The following is a 16029-nucleotide window of genomic DNA, read 5'->3' on the forward strand; positions in this document are numbered from 1 at the left end:
CAACATGTATTTTTGTGTTTAATACATACTTTGATTTCCCATAATAACCAGTAAGAATTTCTAAAACAGCTGCATAATTTTAGAAATGAATACTTGTGATACTGTGAGGTATAGTATGAGGTAAGCATGTCATTATTTTTCTGTTAATTGCTTATAACATACATTAGATAACCCATTATTTTCCAACTTCTTAAACTGCTGCCTACTTTTTTTTTTACATTAAATTATAGATAATTGGGTATGTTTCTGTGTTCTGATCTGTTTATTACTGTGCAGGCTTATTCTATTTTAAATAGAGTAGGCTTATTAGTAAGGTTTGGTATCTTGTAGGACAGTGTTGCCCATTGTTTCTTTTCAGAAGTTTCTGTGCTGTTTTTATTTTTGCACCTTACTTTCTTCCGCATGGGCTTTATTATGGATTTGTTAAATCCACACAACATGACATCAGAATTATTATTGTAATTACATTGCATGGTCTTAATATAGAATCTCTAAGATGGAGAGCACCCTTTCAATGATTAGAAGAGACACAAGATGGAAATAAAGATTTTATTACTTGCAGGTTCTGGAGGGTACACGGCACGCCTACAGGCCGCTCATGCAGAGGTCAGGAAGTGCAGACAGGGAGAGAGGGAGGGACCCATGGGCCAATGCCTTCGTGGAGTCCAAGGTATTGTCCAAACAGGTTTCCCTCAGGGAGGTTTAATTGGTGGATTTAAAGCAAGCAGGCACAAGTTCCAGGAGGTCACGCTGTTACAGAGGTAGTCACAGTGCTGTGTCTGCACTGTCCATGAGAGGTATGAGGGTCAGGGCCAGTGAACCAGTCTGTGTGTAGCTGTCCATAGGGAGGTGGTCACTAGGAGGAAGTTGTATAAGGCAGGTATCTGGATCAGCCACATTGAGGAACTGGGAGGCAGTGTAGAACTGCACCCTGTGTCAAGGGTGACAGAACCCTGCTTCTGCTATGAGAAGGTTCCACTTAGATTCAAAGTGCATACCAAGGCAACATAAAATTATAAGAATTTACTATGCATTTTATCCATGTCCTTATATTATTGAATCTTCCTAGTTTGGCTAGGCTTGATCTGGGGTTTTACACTGTGTTTGATCCTGTGCTCTTCACTGGAATAAGATGATAACAGATATATGTTCCTGCACTGCACTGTCCCTTTCTCTGCTCACTGGTTTTATTGTAATAATTTGGAATGCAAGATCCAGGCCTTTTCTTTATAGTGTACTTAAAATTGTGTTTTTAATATTTCATTCTAGAACTCGAATTGTAGTCAGTAACCAAATTATCATATAGTTGTATCTGCCTATACAGATTGAAAATCCCTTATCCGATATGCTTGGGACCAGAAGTGTTTTAGACTTCAGCTTTCTTCGGATTTTAGAATATTTGTGGGCTGGGCGCGGTGGCTTACGCCTGTAATCCCAGCACTTTGGGAGGCCAAGGCGGGCGGATCACGAGATCAGGAGATCAAGACCATCCTGGCTACACAGTGAAACCCCGTCTCTACTAAAAATACAAAAAATTAGTCTGGCGTGGTGGCGGGCGCCTGTAGTCCCAGCTACTCGGGAGGCTGAGGCAGGAGAATGGCATGAACCCGGGAGGCGGAGCTTGCAGTGAGCCGAGATCGCGCCACTGCACTCCAGCCTGGGCAAAAGAGCAAGACTCCGTCTCAAAAAAAAAAAAAAAAAGAATATTTGCAGAATGGATACCAGTTGAGCATCCCAAATCCAACATGTCAGTGCTCAAAAAGTTTTGGATTTTGGAGCATTTCAGATTTTGGGTTTTTGGATTAGGGATGTGCAACCTATATAAGTTTTGTTAAATTTATGGCTTTTCTCTTTGTTTGCTATTTTTCTTTCCCTATCTTGTGATTTTTTTATTCCAGTCTAGTTGTCATTTAACTAGACTCTACCATAACCATACTTTGAATAGTTTTTTAGAGAAGGTAAGTAAATTGTACTTTGAGATCATCCCTATTCAGAGGCTGCTGCTGCTTTACATCTTAGTGGTGTTTTGACTATGCCAAATGCTTTTCTCCCCTTTTCGTTTTGTTCTTTATGGAACTCTGATCTTACGTTAGAGCCGCTAGATCTGACTTCCGTGTCTCTTGTTTTTACTCAAAGTTTCCATTTCATCTTTTCTTTTTTTTTTTGCTCTGAGTTATAGTAATAATTTCTGCAGTTAATTCTAGATTATTAAATCAGTTTTAGCAGTGTTCATTCTGTTTTCACTGTCTTCTTGAGTTTATTTCAGAAGTCTTAATTTATTATTTTCCAGAGGACTTTAATGAGATCTCATATTAAGTATTTTTATTGTTCTCTCCTGTTTTCTACATTAAATCGGTATTAATTGAGCCCAGCTGTTCTGATTCTTCCCTTTAGTCTCCTCTTAAGGAAATTGCTGTTTCCTCTGAAGTGCTGAATTTTTGAAACATCTGCTCCTCTCTGTCTGGACATGTATTGACATACCAAGCTCCTCCAGCAGGAAGGGGTTTCCTCTGTGACTGTGGAGGTCTGGCTGTTGGCTCTCCCAGGCAATGTGGTCTTGCACTTTTTTGAGAACTAGGGATTGTGCCTTTGGCTCATTGAGCCCGTAAACAAAGTCAGCAGGCTGGGACTGTTTGGAATGCCGAAAGAATTATTTAGAATTTTATCTTAGAAAGTTTGGTGAATTTTATAGAGCTTTATATAAACATTGTTTTCTGATATCATTATACCAGAGGCGGTGGAGGGAAGCATTTATAGTGTCTAGAGCCTTTACTTAGACATACCTTAAGCTGTGAACCCTGAATATCTGAGACAGGTCTGTTAATTTAGAAAGTTTATTTTGCCAAGGTCAAGGATGTGTGCGCCTGTGACACAGCCTCAGGACGTCCTGACTACGTGTGCCCAAGGTGGTCAGGGCACAGCTTGGTTTTATACATTTTAGGGAGACATGAGACATCAATCAATATATGTAAGATGTACATTGGTTCCATCCAGAAAGGCAGGACAACTCGAAGCAGGGATGGGGCTTGCAGGTCACAGGTAGGTAAGAGACAAAACGTTACATTTTTTTGAATTTCTGATTAGCTTCCTTATGCATCGATCTCAGTGAGCAGAGGGAACAGGATGGGAGGCAGGTTTACCCTAAGCAGTTCCCAGCTTGACTTTTCCCTTTAGCTTAATGATTTGGGGGCTCCAAGATTTGTTTTCCTTTCACAACCCTGACCACATTTATTACAAGTAATTATTTTAGTGGTTATTTTAGAAATTCTTGCCTGTTAGGGAAACCCAGGTGTGTACTAATTTAAGTGCAAAAGTATGTATTAAATGTAGAAGGATAAATTAATCTTGTTTTCCTTAGTGCTAATGCAGATTACTACGTGGAAACGGTGTGTTCTTCCAACTTTATATTTTAGTGGTTATATACTAACATTGTTTGATGTCAGGTTATAATAGACTAAACGTCTGTGTTTTAAGAGACAAGAATTTTTTCCCTTCAGACATTTTATCTTGATGGTAATTTTATACTAAGAAGAAGGCATATCCTCGTTTCTGTCATTAAGTGTATCTCAGTTATGCCAAGTATATGTTATTCTTCTTGAAAATCAAAACATCCACTTTTAAAACTGTAGACCTTGTCAATCTGTCACTAACATAATTACTGTTGGCATTAAGGAGTACAATAGGGAATTTGAGAACTAAGAGCTTGTTAACAAGGTTGATGACATCATATGTTCCATTCTTTAGTGTTAGATTGTTAATAGCTGGGGAAGAAGAAACACTGGCACTTTTATAGGAGTATTTACCTATTAATTTATTCATCAAACATAAGCATCTATTATGTGGCAAGTACCGAGCTAAGTTTTAGAGACCCATAGTTAACTGGAGATAAACAATCTTTTTCATGGAACTGATGGTCTAATGGGTAAATAGATAAAATAATGCATTACAGTAAAGCATGATAAATACAACAGAGGAAGCATTTGCAAGGCACATACTGTGAGAAAAGGGAGAGATTAAATGAGTTATTTGAGGCAATCACAGAAAACTTCATAGAGGAGGGTGGCATCTGGGCTTCTTCCTAATGAGAGGAAGAGTTCACCAGGGACAGAACACTGTCTGCAGATCAGAACTTCTGATAATAAAAGGGATTAATTTGTGCAAAAGCACAGAGGCAGGTTTGTTATGGGTAAAGGAGAAAAAGGTGGTGGCAGGAGATAAGGATCAAGATCTATGCAGAGACCCGGCCATTAGGCTAAATAAAAGTGTCTGACACTTAGGGCTGTCAGTGAAGCATTGCATTTTAAATTAGAAGGGCTAAGACAAGCCTTGGAACAAAATCACTTTGTGGGTTATTGAGAGGTCAGTGGATTGACGCGTTGTAATCAGAAAAGCAGTTGAAGATCCACTGTGAGTTAAGGCAGAGGGTAGAGGAGAAGGTGGATTTAAGGAGTATTTAGTAGAACTGATAAAGCATGTTAAACGTCTGCATGTATGGTTCAAGGAAAGAAAAGTGTGGAAGGCCATGAATGAGCATTAATTAGTGAAAGCCAAGCTGTCCGCTGGAAATGGGAAAACACAGAAACAGGGAATCATCTTGAAGAAGATAATAGCCGTAAAAATTAGTCCACTCTGCAGCTGAGGCTCTTTGTGATTCCTTGAGTCCTCTGACAGTTCTAGATGTGGGGGTTTATGCAAACCTGACTTAAGATATGGCTGCTTCTATTTGCTGTAAAGCAACTAATGGTCCAGAAGGAGAGACCAGCATGTTAACAGTAGTGATTTTACTAATGTTATATGTAGTATGTTTTTAGAGCGTTTTCCCCATGTGTACAGCATGCTGTTTAATCTTGTTAAGAGGTAGATGATGGCTCTATTTTTAAAATGAAGAAATCAACCCTGAGAGACTACTCAGTGCTTCCAGAATCACATCGCTAATTGACTCAAAACCAGCTTTTCTGATTTTTGGACCTTGGTTGTTTTCTCATTAAGCCACACCGTCTCTATCATGAAAGTCAAGGTAAACTCAGGGTTTAGAGTATTTTAGTGGCATGCTGTTGGGGGCGAGAAGAAAGTCACTGGAAAGGTATCATGAGGTGAACCTTGAAAACTAAGGATTTTGAAGTGGAAAATAAAGAGGCAAGCATTTCCAGGTGGGGAGGCAGCATGGGCAGCGAGGCTGGTGATGGCACACGTGTATGAGGGTTGGTTGAGAGTGTCACGTGGAGGCAGGAGAGAAGGCAGCACTGGAGGGTGAGACTAGGTCATGGAGGGTCTTCCATAGCAGCTCAAGTTGTTTGGGCCATATTTGGTAGATGAGCAGGTCGGGGGCAGCACTTGGAAGTGTCAGATGAGGGTATCATTCATGAATGCAGCAACAATTACTGTCTGCTGTAATCAGTGCCAGGCGTGGGGACGGTCCTTTTAGTATAGTGGTAAGGAAGTGAAAGTCCTTGCCCTCAGGAAGTTCTGTCCCCAAGTTATGGTGGAATGTGAAATACTCTGATGGCAGGGAGTAGGGGTTCTGGTGAGGAATGATGGGGAGGGGAGAAATAGCTCCCATGGAGCAGGGAGAAGGTGGGTGAGGACCAAAGGGAGGAGAAGCAGGGGCCTTGGGGAGCCAGGGAGGAGTGACCAGGAGGAGAGAGAGTGCTCCCAACATTCCAGATCCCCTACTTTATGGGGAAAGGTGTAAGGAATTTGAGAGGAACAGCTAAAAGAACGGGGGTGGGGGCGGACAATGCAACACTAGGGTTCCCGGGAAGCATCACAAAACGGATAACTGAGTCATGCCAACCAGGTTGATCTTAACGATTTTTTTATTTTTCTGTCAGCATCGTTCATTACAGCCCAGGGGAACAAATGGACAGAAGAATTAGTGGAACTGATTAGTTTTTATTTTTTCATAAATGGCTACTTAGGATGAGCTGTTATTTGATTTTGTAATGTTTTCTCTAATTTTAGTAATTCTCTGGTTTTTTTTCCAGTCTAGAGATAGTTGTCGATAGTACTGTATATAACCTGAAAAATAAAGTGTACTGATCATTTTAAGTGTGAGGCAAAAATGTTAAAGATGAACCTGATTCTTTTTCTAATATACTTCTTTGATCAAAGTATTGCAATTTGGTTTTGGTTCTCATTATGGTTTCCAGCATTCTTAGAACTTTTTGGATCTATGTTGAAAATGTTGAAGTTGTTAAATTCATTAAATTATTAAATATTCTTTTCCCTGTAAAATTAGAATTTTTGTAGATTTGTTAGCACATTGTAGAGAATAAGAGTTTATAACCACAACCATAGAACGTTGTCTCGTGTGCTCTTTTAATCTGTGCCTGTTGAATTTTTGTTATAGTTTTCTGAATTTCCAGATCCCATGTGGGGTTCAGATTATGTGCAGTTGTCAAGGACACCACCTTCATCTGAGGAGAAATGCAGTGCTGTGTCGTGGGAGGAGCTGAAGGCCATGGATTTACCTTCATTCGAACCTGCCTTCCTAGTTCTCTGCCGAGTCCTTCTGAATGTCATACATGAGTGTCTGAAGTTAAGATTGGAGCAGAGACCTGCTGGAGAACCATCTCTCTTGAGTATTAAGCAGGTTTGCTTCAAAGACTCTTTAAAATATTTAGCAATTATTATATTATCCTACAGGCTTATCATTTTTATTTTAAGAGTTCCTTTTTTTTTCTTAATTGTCGCAAATAGTGAAAAATGACTGTTTGTCCATGGTTTTAAGCTGTATTTTTTAGGGTAATTAAAAATGTTCTTTATATGCAGTCCTCAAAGGTAAGATTGTGGTTCATCCTTTCTGTCATCCACTTCCTTGTTCTAAGTATTTTAAAGTTTCAGTCTTTGAAGACTAAAATTTAAAATTCATTCATAAGAGGTAGAGTATAAGATTCTTAAATTTATTTTTTCTTTCTATTTGAAGTACATGTAAACAGATAAATGTCTAGAATAGGCATGGGGAGGGGTTTGGACTTTCTGCTTGCTTAAGCAGTGGTATGGTTTAAACAGTAGTGACAGCTTAGGATTTCTTCGTTGTTGTTCATTCTGGGTGGGATCTTACGGATGTTTGATATCCCAGGAGCAGCAGCGGAATGGGTGGAAGCAGTTGTATCCAGCAGAGTGAGTGCTGAAGAGGGTCTGTATTTATTATTTATGATATTAACATATTGATATTCACCATATAAAGTAAAAATTTCCAGACCTTGTCCCCAAAAGAAGAAAGGTTGGTATGTTTTTTGTAGACTGTACGTGTCTATCCCATAGGGATTGGAGGGCTAAGAGCTACCCAGCTCTGTGAATGGTAAGACAAAGCATAGGTGAGCAGTACAGATTGAGGAAAGGCAGGTGAATACAGGTCATACAGTAGGTACAAAATAGGATTTGTTTGTTTAATTAGGAGTAGAATAGAATGACTAATGAAAGTCATTTGGAGATTGTCCCCTGCATCTCATTTCCATCCCTTTGGTTCATACCCAGCACCGCCAGAGCTGTCTCCACATTAGCTCCCCTTCCTTCTCACCCTCTTGTTTCTGGTTATTGTCGTGCTGTCCACTTTGGCCTTGCTTTTAACTCATCCTCAGCATCGCAGTGGTTATCTAGGACATTTTGGGAAAATACTTCTCAGCTTCCTTCTTTATGAAAGAAATACTTCAGAAATATAGCCTGGTAAAGCAAGGTGGAGTTTGTCTTTTGTTGATGGGGCTATTGTGAGGACTAAATACTAATGTATGTTGTAATACTTTGAAAAATAAAAACAATACTTAGATTAATGTAGCACTGCTAGAGTAGAAAGAAAGCAGAAATTTTGGTTTAAATGCATTCAAAGATCAGTTACAAGCACCTAAGTGACATCTTTAATAGAGAAATTGATAATTATATAATCTGAACAGAACACTTTTTGTTAGATTTAACTGTAGCCATAGCTCTCTTACAGTGGATAATTACTTTAAAACATTTCTGGGAGAGACTTCTGTCAATAAAAGCAATCCATGTTTATTTTAGAAATTTAGAAAAGTACAAAAAAAGATACAAAAATCAAAATCAAAAATAATTGTAAAAACCCTGTTATTCTGACATTCAGAGATAACTGCTATGACATTTTGGTGTATTTCTATCCATTTGTTTTTCCTGCACATACATAACTTCCTACACATACAAGTAAGTATGTGTGTGTGTGAGTTTTTTCCCTGTAAGTATTTTTCAAAAGCAAGAATTTAAATGGCTGCAACAGTATTCTACTGTATAGGCACATCACAATTTATTTGGTTAATCATCATTGATTTAAGTAACATTGTGATAAATATGCTTGTATAGAAATCTTAGTTTAGATCTCTGATTATTTCTCGAGTGTAAAACATAATAGTATATAGATGAGTCATACATTTTTAGACTCTAGAAAGTTCGTATCAGTTTACCTTTCCATTAGCGGCAGTGAAGGTTTGGCTAACATGTATGAAAACGAATGTGACTGTGTGATCTCATATTACAGTCCCTGTTTATTAGAATTTGCGTACATTGTGTCTCAGTCTTTTTATTAATGGGAAGGGCTTTCCAGGTTGTCTCATTTCAACCTTCTGCCCATGTTTGGCAGGTTATTACCTATTAGATCTATATATTGCAAATTTGCCCATTTTTTGTTTGGTTTTTTTCTGTTGATTTTTATCTAATTCCATCACATAATATTAAGTCGGTTGGTTGGTTTTGGTGGTCATTATTTGATGGTAGACTGGGCCACAAATCACAGTAGGTAAACTATGCTAAATTATTGCGAAGGCCACCTGCTTTGTGGTAAAAAGTACCTTTGAATCTTTATTATGTTTTTGATCATTAGGAGGTTTTTCTTTCTCACATTTCTTGTAATGTAAATTAGTAGAAAAATTTATTTTATTCTATGGGATTTACTTTCTATATAAGTTTGTTGTTAAGAGAATTTATTTTAGCAAAGCAGTAATTGCCTATATGGTATTTTCTCTGTGTATCCATGCTGTAGTATTAAATTCTTTTATTTTCACTGTTTTGTTGCTTCTCAATTGAGACTACTAAGGTATTTACATAAAATGAACTGATCAAGAATCTAGAAACTATTGTAGGTTTTTTAGAGACAAGGTTCCCTCTGAGTTTTTTGAAGATTTAAGTAGGAAGATATAAAACACGGATCGTCTGGTTGGAGTTTATGGCTGCTGGAACCTGTGTGTGTTGTTTTGCAGCTGGTGAGAGAGTGTAAGGAGGTCCTGAAGGGCGGCCTGCTGATGAAGCAGTACTACCAGTTCATGCTGCAGGAGGTTCTGGAGGACTTGGAGAAGCCCGACTGCAACATTGACGCTTTTGAAGAGGATCTACATAAAATGCTTATGGTCAGAAGCAGTGGGGAGGAATTTTTCTTTCTTTCTTTGTTTCTTTTTTAAAAAAAGTAAGCCTGTATTTCCTTGTTTTGCAAACAGCGTTGGCATACATATTCAGATAAACTTCTCTAGTAATGAATTATAGAAATGATCCCTGAAAGTATAGCTTGTGTGTGTGTATTGCGGGGGGCGGTGGTGGTGATCTTGAATCAGAGTCTTTCCATCTGGTATTAGATTACATTTGTTTCTCTGAAATCCACATTTAAAAAATTCTCAATTGTTTTTAAGTTGGAAGTTTTTGACAAACGTTAACCTAGTTCATTCTTTACTTGTAGAATAGTTCATCTTATGGCAGAATGGCCCAGAAGTAGAATCAAAATATGGTCGTATGTTAGTGAACCGTCTGTCATCAGCCATTTTTATAATACCTAGGATGTGCTAGGGACCTTGCATGGCTCTGGGAGTGTTGAAGATCAACAAGACACTCATAGTCTGGTGGGACTAGGCATGGTAGATGGTAACGCCCCCGAGGGCTCGGTGCTAGCAGAGAAGCTTGCTGCGTTGTCTGGGAGGCACTTCCAGTGAGGAAGCTGAATCTTAAAAAGATGAGTTAAGGGTTAGTTAAGGAACCTGGCACATTTGAGGACTTGTAAATAGTTTGGGCAGGAGTAGACCTATTTTTATTTTGTCATAAAAAGAGACCTCCTGTCTTCTCACTTACACTGAATGTGCCCTGTGCTTTTAACCTCTGTTCACATTCTTCTTTCCTGTTAGAAATGCCCCCTCCTCCACTTTATCTGCCTATTTAAGGCTTACTTTCAGGTTTTATTTTTCTCTAGAAAGCTTTATCTGACAGTTTTAACTTTTAGTCTGTGTTTATACCTTCTTTGAACTCTTTTTAGCAGTTACAATTAGAACTATATGGTTTAACATTAGAGACTCTTTTCTCAGGTTGCCCTAATTAGACTGAAAGCTTCATGAGCCAAGGGCTATAACTTGAAATTCTCTTGTTTTCCATAGTATCTGATAGTGTTCATGTATCGTAAGTACACGTTAGATTCATTAGGGTATATGCATAGATGATTACGTAATGTGACAGGTTAATGAAATAATAAAGAAAACTGTATCGTTGTAGGTGGGGTGCATTCATTCTTGCTTAACATGTACTGTGTCCTGCCTAAGGATGGCTGCAGCACCTACAGATACCACTCTCACTTTCTAAGCGGGAAGAAAAGGGGAAACAGACCTTACCAGCCAAGTCCAGACCTTTTTATCAGAGCAATAGGAGCTCTCCCGGCAACCCCACCCAGCACATTTCCTCTGCCTTTTGTTGACCAGACCTGTTGCATGGCCTCACTGTTGCCAGGGAGGCTGGGAATGCACATGTTGAGCTTTCCAGCCTCTGTAGTAGAAGTAGAGAAGGAAGAATGTGGCTGGGAATGAGACATATTATATCTGGCATATTGCAAGAAATCATTTTAATGAGTTAGAAGTTATTCTCTATATAAAAGACCTAAGTGTGTAAAATGGCTGTATTTTGAAATACTATATATTTATTTTCTTTTTTGAGATAGAGTTTTGCTCTGTCACCTAGACTGAAACGCAGTGGTGTGTTGACGGCTTCCTGTAGTCTCAACCTACTGGGCTCAAACGATCCTCCTGCCTCAGCCTCCCTAATAACTGGGACCACAGGCGTGTGCCACCACACCTGGCTAATTTTTAAAAATTTTTTTGTAGAGTCAGGGTCTCACTATGTTGCCCAGGCTGGTCTTGAACTCCTGGGCTCAGTGATCCTCCCGCCTTGGCCTCCCAAAGTGCTGGGATTATAGGCATTAGCCACCACACCTGCCCACTATATATTTCTTATGTCAAAAAAATCTTTATCTTGAAAAGTTGTGGAAAAAAGCAAAAAGCAAATTATTATTTTTCTCTCTTTATGGGTAACTAAACCAGAAGTTTAAGAAGACAGAATATGCTTTGCTTCGTAAACTGTGTTTGCTGGCCCTTTATCCTGTAGTGGCAGGGGAGCAGGGTGAGGAGCATCAGGCATGTGAACCACGCCTTCCTAGTCAGCCAGTTTCTGTGCCATTGGTGAGCCTGTGTGATAGTGGAAGCCTAGGCTAAGTGACTTACCAACATTCACAGCTAGTTAGTTTTAGAAAGGCTTAGAGTTTAGTTTTAGCATTACTGTCAATTATCCACATCTCTCTTCTTACAGATGAAAAAACTAGAGACTGTCAGTGTTTTAAAATTATGGCCTATAATGTGCTAGAAGGATCAGGGCAAAGGTGTGTTCTGAGGACTAGGGGAGCCCAAACAAAATCAGTGTTTCTATTAGGAAGGAAGGAAAGAATAGCAATTGAATTGGCAATCAAATTATGTTTAACACCCTTGTCTGGAAACCCACCGAAAACAGCAAATGGAAAAATTCCTTCTTCAGAAAAGGAGGAAATTGGCCACAATATCCTTTCCCATACCCTTCCAAAAATAAAAAGACTTAGAATTATTCGCCTTGAAATGTAAACTAAAATGAAGGTAAACCCAAGCTCTAAATACTTTTCCGCCTTAGGCCCAGAAGGCCTAACTAGAGCCTGGATATCTAGGGGTGTGACAGCCATGACCGAAGCTGAGCCTGTCTCTCCAGGGATTCTGTTGTTGACTGAAGAGCTGCCCGACAGAAGGAGCGCGAGCTACACCGCAGCCTTCTCTGGTTGTCAGGAAGACTGCCGAATGGGAGCTCTCTTAGCAGGGGGAGGGGAAGCAGTGATTAGCAAGTTATGATGCAGAAAGTCTGTGACGTTGGGGGCTTTACTCTGCGTTAGGACATCCACTGTACTCGAAAAACTGAGACACTTAAGCATGTAGGTCAAAGGAAGTAACTTGGTGAGCATTTGGAACATCAAATCTAAATCAAAGCTGTGAATTGTTATCTCATTTCCTGGGTCCCTGGCCTCAGAAGTAACCAAGACAATAAACATAATAATACGTGATGTAGGAACATGTGATAGCCTTAAGGAAACCACTTAAAAGGATTTATAAGGATTGAAAATATGAAAATGATAGGCGAGATGTGGTAGTTGTAGAAGAGACACAAGAGAGCTCACATGTACACAATTTGAGTTTCTGCAGAAGAGCAAAGAAGCAGGGAAGCTCTTAAGTTTTCATCCTACAGATAATTATTGGGTATCCACTGTGTGCCAGGCAGGCACCATGCGGGGACCAAGGAACTAGTGCCGAGCGTAAACTCCCTCTTAGAGTTTAAGAATAGGGGGGTCCATGGTGATTGTAGAACCATGTGAACAAGACTACAGCTGAGAAAAATGCCCTCAGGAAAGGCACAGGTCTTTTGTGGACTGGTTAGTTCGATTCAACTTTTTGTGGAGGTCAGGCTTCTCTGAGGGGGGAGCATTGCAACTTATCGGAAATTTATATACATCATAATCCAGTTTAGGTAACAGATGAAAAACGTAGACCAAACAATACTATATATTGTAGTTTCTATAATAAGAGATTGTTTTAAAAAGCGTATAGACTAGAAGGAAATGTGCTCAGTTCGTGATCATTGTTGCCTCTGGGGAGGGAGGAAAGAGATAGAAGTGAAGAGAGAACAAAGGAGAAACTAACTTTCTGGTATCTTATTTCTTATTGAAAAAAACATCTACATGTACCCCGGAACTTAAAATAAAAATTAAAGAAAAATCAACAAGAACATATCTAAAGCAAATATGACAAAATACTAACATTTGTTTATTCTGGGTGATACTTGTAGAATACTTTTTAGAATTTTTTTAGCCTCTTTGCTTTTTAACTTATAAAGAGAGGGATCAAGAGAAGCCCCTTTTTGGTAGCAGGTGCGGTCCGCTTGGGAAAGGAGCCTGGCAAGAGCAAGGCACCCCAGGCAGCCTGTGGGGGCTCCAGCTGCAGGTGGAGAGTAGGCTGGGGGTCCAGAGCAGATGTGAGAGGAACAGTTCAATGCCATTCCAGGAATGCACATGCAAGTCCTTGGATTAGAGGGGGTAACATACATTCAGAAAGAAGTATAAGGATTCAAAGGAAACGTAGGCAGTGAAATGGCAGGACTCGAGTGGATCAAATGTGAACAAGGTGTTGGGAGTGACCGTGGGTGTCCAGCTCCTGCAGCTGGATGAGTGGTGAAGATGTGAGTCCGGTGAGGAGTTTTAAATTGGGCTGAGGGCATTTGAAAGCCCTCAGGCTTGACTTTGCAAACTAAGGGAAAGAGATGGGGAAAAAAAAAAAAAATATATATATATATATATATATGTATTAATATGTATATACGAGAAAAGGGTGAGGTTCCTCAGACTTCTGGAGGAGATGGTTCTCAAACTCAAAGCACAAGCTTTGGGATTAGGAGGAACAGTAGTTCCTCTGCTATAAAGAAGGGAGGAAGAGAGGATGTAACCCTGTAGGTTTGCATGTTTGGGACCAGGAAGATTTTATACCAAATGACTTCTATTTTTGTGTGGAGAGGTAGAGATCATCTGCTGAGAATGGGTGGTGGTGGGTATTGGCAGTTGGAGGAAAATGGGGAAGTTTCAAACTGGTGGCTCTAGACAGAAGGAAAGTGAGCTAAGTAGAGATAGAAATATGACTCCCAGAAATGTTATGTGGCTGGTGATTATGACTAGTCCCCTCAGCTCCTTGAGTGTGGGCAGGGGGAATGGGATGGTTAGGCTTAAGCCAGCTTTGGGGTCTTGACCAACAGGTGAGATGAAAAGACAGTAAGGGGCTGCAGGGTGCAGGCAGCAGCGGGGACGCCAGCATGCTGATAGCAGTGCTGTTGAAAGGATAAGCCCATGGGATCTGAACTGAAGCCAGAGGAAAGCGAACAAAGGAAGGGGTTGTGAGTTGCAGAAAGATGAGCAGTCAGTGGACTGGGTTCCAGACAGGGCTAAAACAAGTTGCAGTGGTAGTGGTTGAACAAATCTCCTGCAAGGAGGAGAGGGGGCTTTATTATCAGGTGTTTGAACTGGTGATTTGGGGGTTGGAGCAGTTCTGGCAATGACAAGATCCAAGGTGGAACCCCATCAAAAGTGGAGAAAGGGCCACTGGAGATGGAGGCAGTCAGGAAGCTGGACTGAAGAAGTGTTCGGTGGGTTTTCCGCATGATGCTAAGCCACGGCAGGGTGGCCAAGCCCGAGATGGAGGGAACACTGTTAGATGAAGGCCGATTAGAAGTCCATAGGTGACAGTCTGAAGAGGGGGCCAGTGGTGTGGCTGATGACGTAAATCTTAAAGGGGCAGGGTCTTTTGTTTTGCTTTCTAAAGAAGAATATGTACAAATTATGGTTTAAAAGGAGCAGTTGGAGCCGGGTGCGGTGGCTCTCGACTGTAATCCCAACACTTTGGGAGGCCGAGGCTGGTGGATCACCTGATGTCAGGAGTTCGAGACCAGCCTGGCCAACATGGCAAAACCCCGTCTCTACTAAAAATACAAAAATTAGCTGGGCATGGTGGTGTACGCATGTAGTCCCAGCTACTTAGGAGGCTGAGGCAGGAGAATCACTTGAACCTGGGAGGTAGTGGTTGCAGTGAGCCAAGATCATGCCATTGCACTCCAACCTGGGAAACAGAGCAGGACCCTGTCTCAAGAAAAAAAAAAAAAAGGAGCAGTGGGAACAGGAGGAAGCTGACTTTGCAGCCTTTGAGTGCATAGAAAGACAGAGAGTTGGCCGGACGCAGTGGTTCACGCCTGTAATCCCAGCACTTTGGGAGGCCAAGGTGGACAGATTGCCTGAGGTCAGGAGTTTGAGACCAGCCTGACCAACATGGAGAAACCCCGTCTCGGCTAAAAATACAAAATTAGCCAGTTGTGGTGGCGCATGCCTGTAATCCCAGCTACTCAGGAGGCTGAGGCAGGAGAATCGCTTGAACCCGGGAGGCAGAGGTTGCGGTGAGCCGAGATCGTGCCATTGCACTCCAGCCTGGGCAGCAAGAGGAAACTCCATCTCAAAAAAAAAAAAGAAAAAGAAAAAGACAGATAGTTGCCCCTTGGGGGCCGCAAGGAAGAAGCTGTCCTCAGGAAGGAAAAACACGGAGATGGGGGAGCTCACCAAGAAGTGAAAGGGCGGTTCTGAGCCTGGTGTTGAGGACGGTAGACCCATGAATTGCAGATTCTGCACACACAACTCTAGTCATAACAGACCCAGAACTGCAGAGTCACACCACACACCTGGAGGATGGAGGACTCAGACACAGTGAACGATACAGCAGAAGAGAGTTGTCTTGAGATAAAGAATAGACTTCAGATTTGCCTACTGAAAGTTATTACTAGATCTCAGAAAAATATCTTTCCCAACAATGAAGTCTGAGATGTAGCCTGGTGAAAACACTGAAACCTAGGATAGAGAAAGGAATCCTGTAAACATCTGAGTGTGGAAACCCGAGTGTAGTCACCTTCAGGATGTGGGAGAGCAGTGGTGGGTGGGCGCTCAGGCTGGCGACAGACTGCTTCACGCTGAGTCACACTCGGGGTTGGAAGGGAGTGGAGTGATGTCTGAAAAGTTCCGAGAGAGAATGTGTGACTCAAATATCTCCTACCCCATCAAGCTATTCTTTTAAGTAAAGGAGTCCATAGACAGGGTTGTTCTAGAAGGTGGCCATTGCAAACCTGTTGAGAAAAACTGCTTGATAGTTGAACCCTGCTGACCACGGGATAAATCCA

General features: G+C 40.9%; 1 protein-coding gene across 6 annotated transcripts in view; it reads left to right on the plus strand.

Moving 5' to 3' along the window:
- MAP3K4 (mitogen-activated protein kinase kinase kinase 4) overlaps positions 1-16029 on the plus strand; it is a 125701-nt gene that overhangs the window by 72966 nt on the left and 36706 nt on the right. For 5 of the 6 annotated variants that reach the window (XM_003820240.4, XM_003820241.6, XM_008973635.4 and 2 more), the window contains exons 4-5: positions 6350-6592; positions 9210-9356. In XM_003820240.4, coding sequence (XP_003820288.3) covers positions 6350-6592; positions 9210-9356 — 390 coding nt within the window. Of the gene's footprint in view, positions 1-2958; positions 3040-6349; positions 6593-9209; positions 9357-16029 lie in introns of those variants that run through there. The other variant, XM_034963205.2, reaches the window with a different exon arrangement.

The sequence above is a fragment of the Pan paniscus genome, chromosome 5, assembly GCF_029289425.2.
Source record: "Pan paniscus chromosome 5, NHGRI_mPanPan1-v2.0_pri, whole genome shotgun sequence".
Classification (NCBI taxonomy): domain Eukaryota; kingdom Metazoa; phylum Chordata; class Mammalia; order Primates; family Hominidae; genus Pan; species Pan paniscus.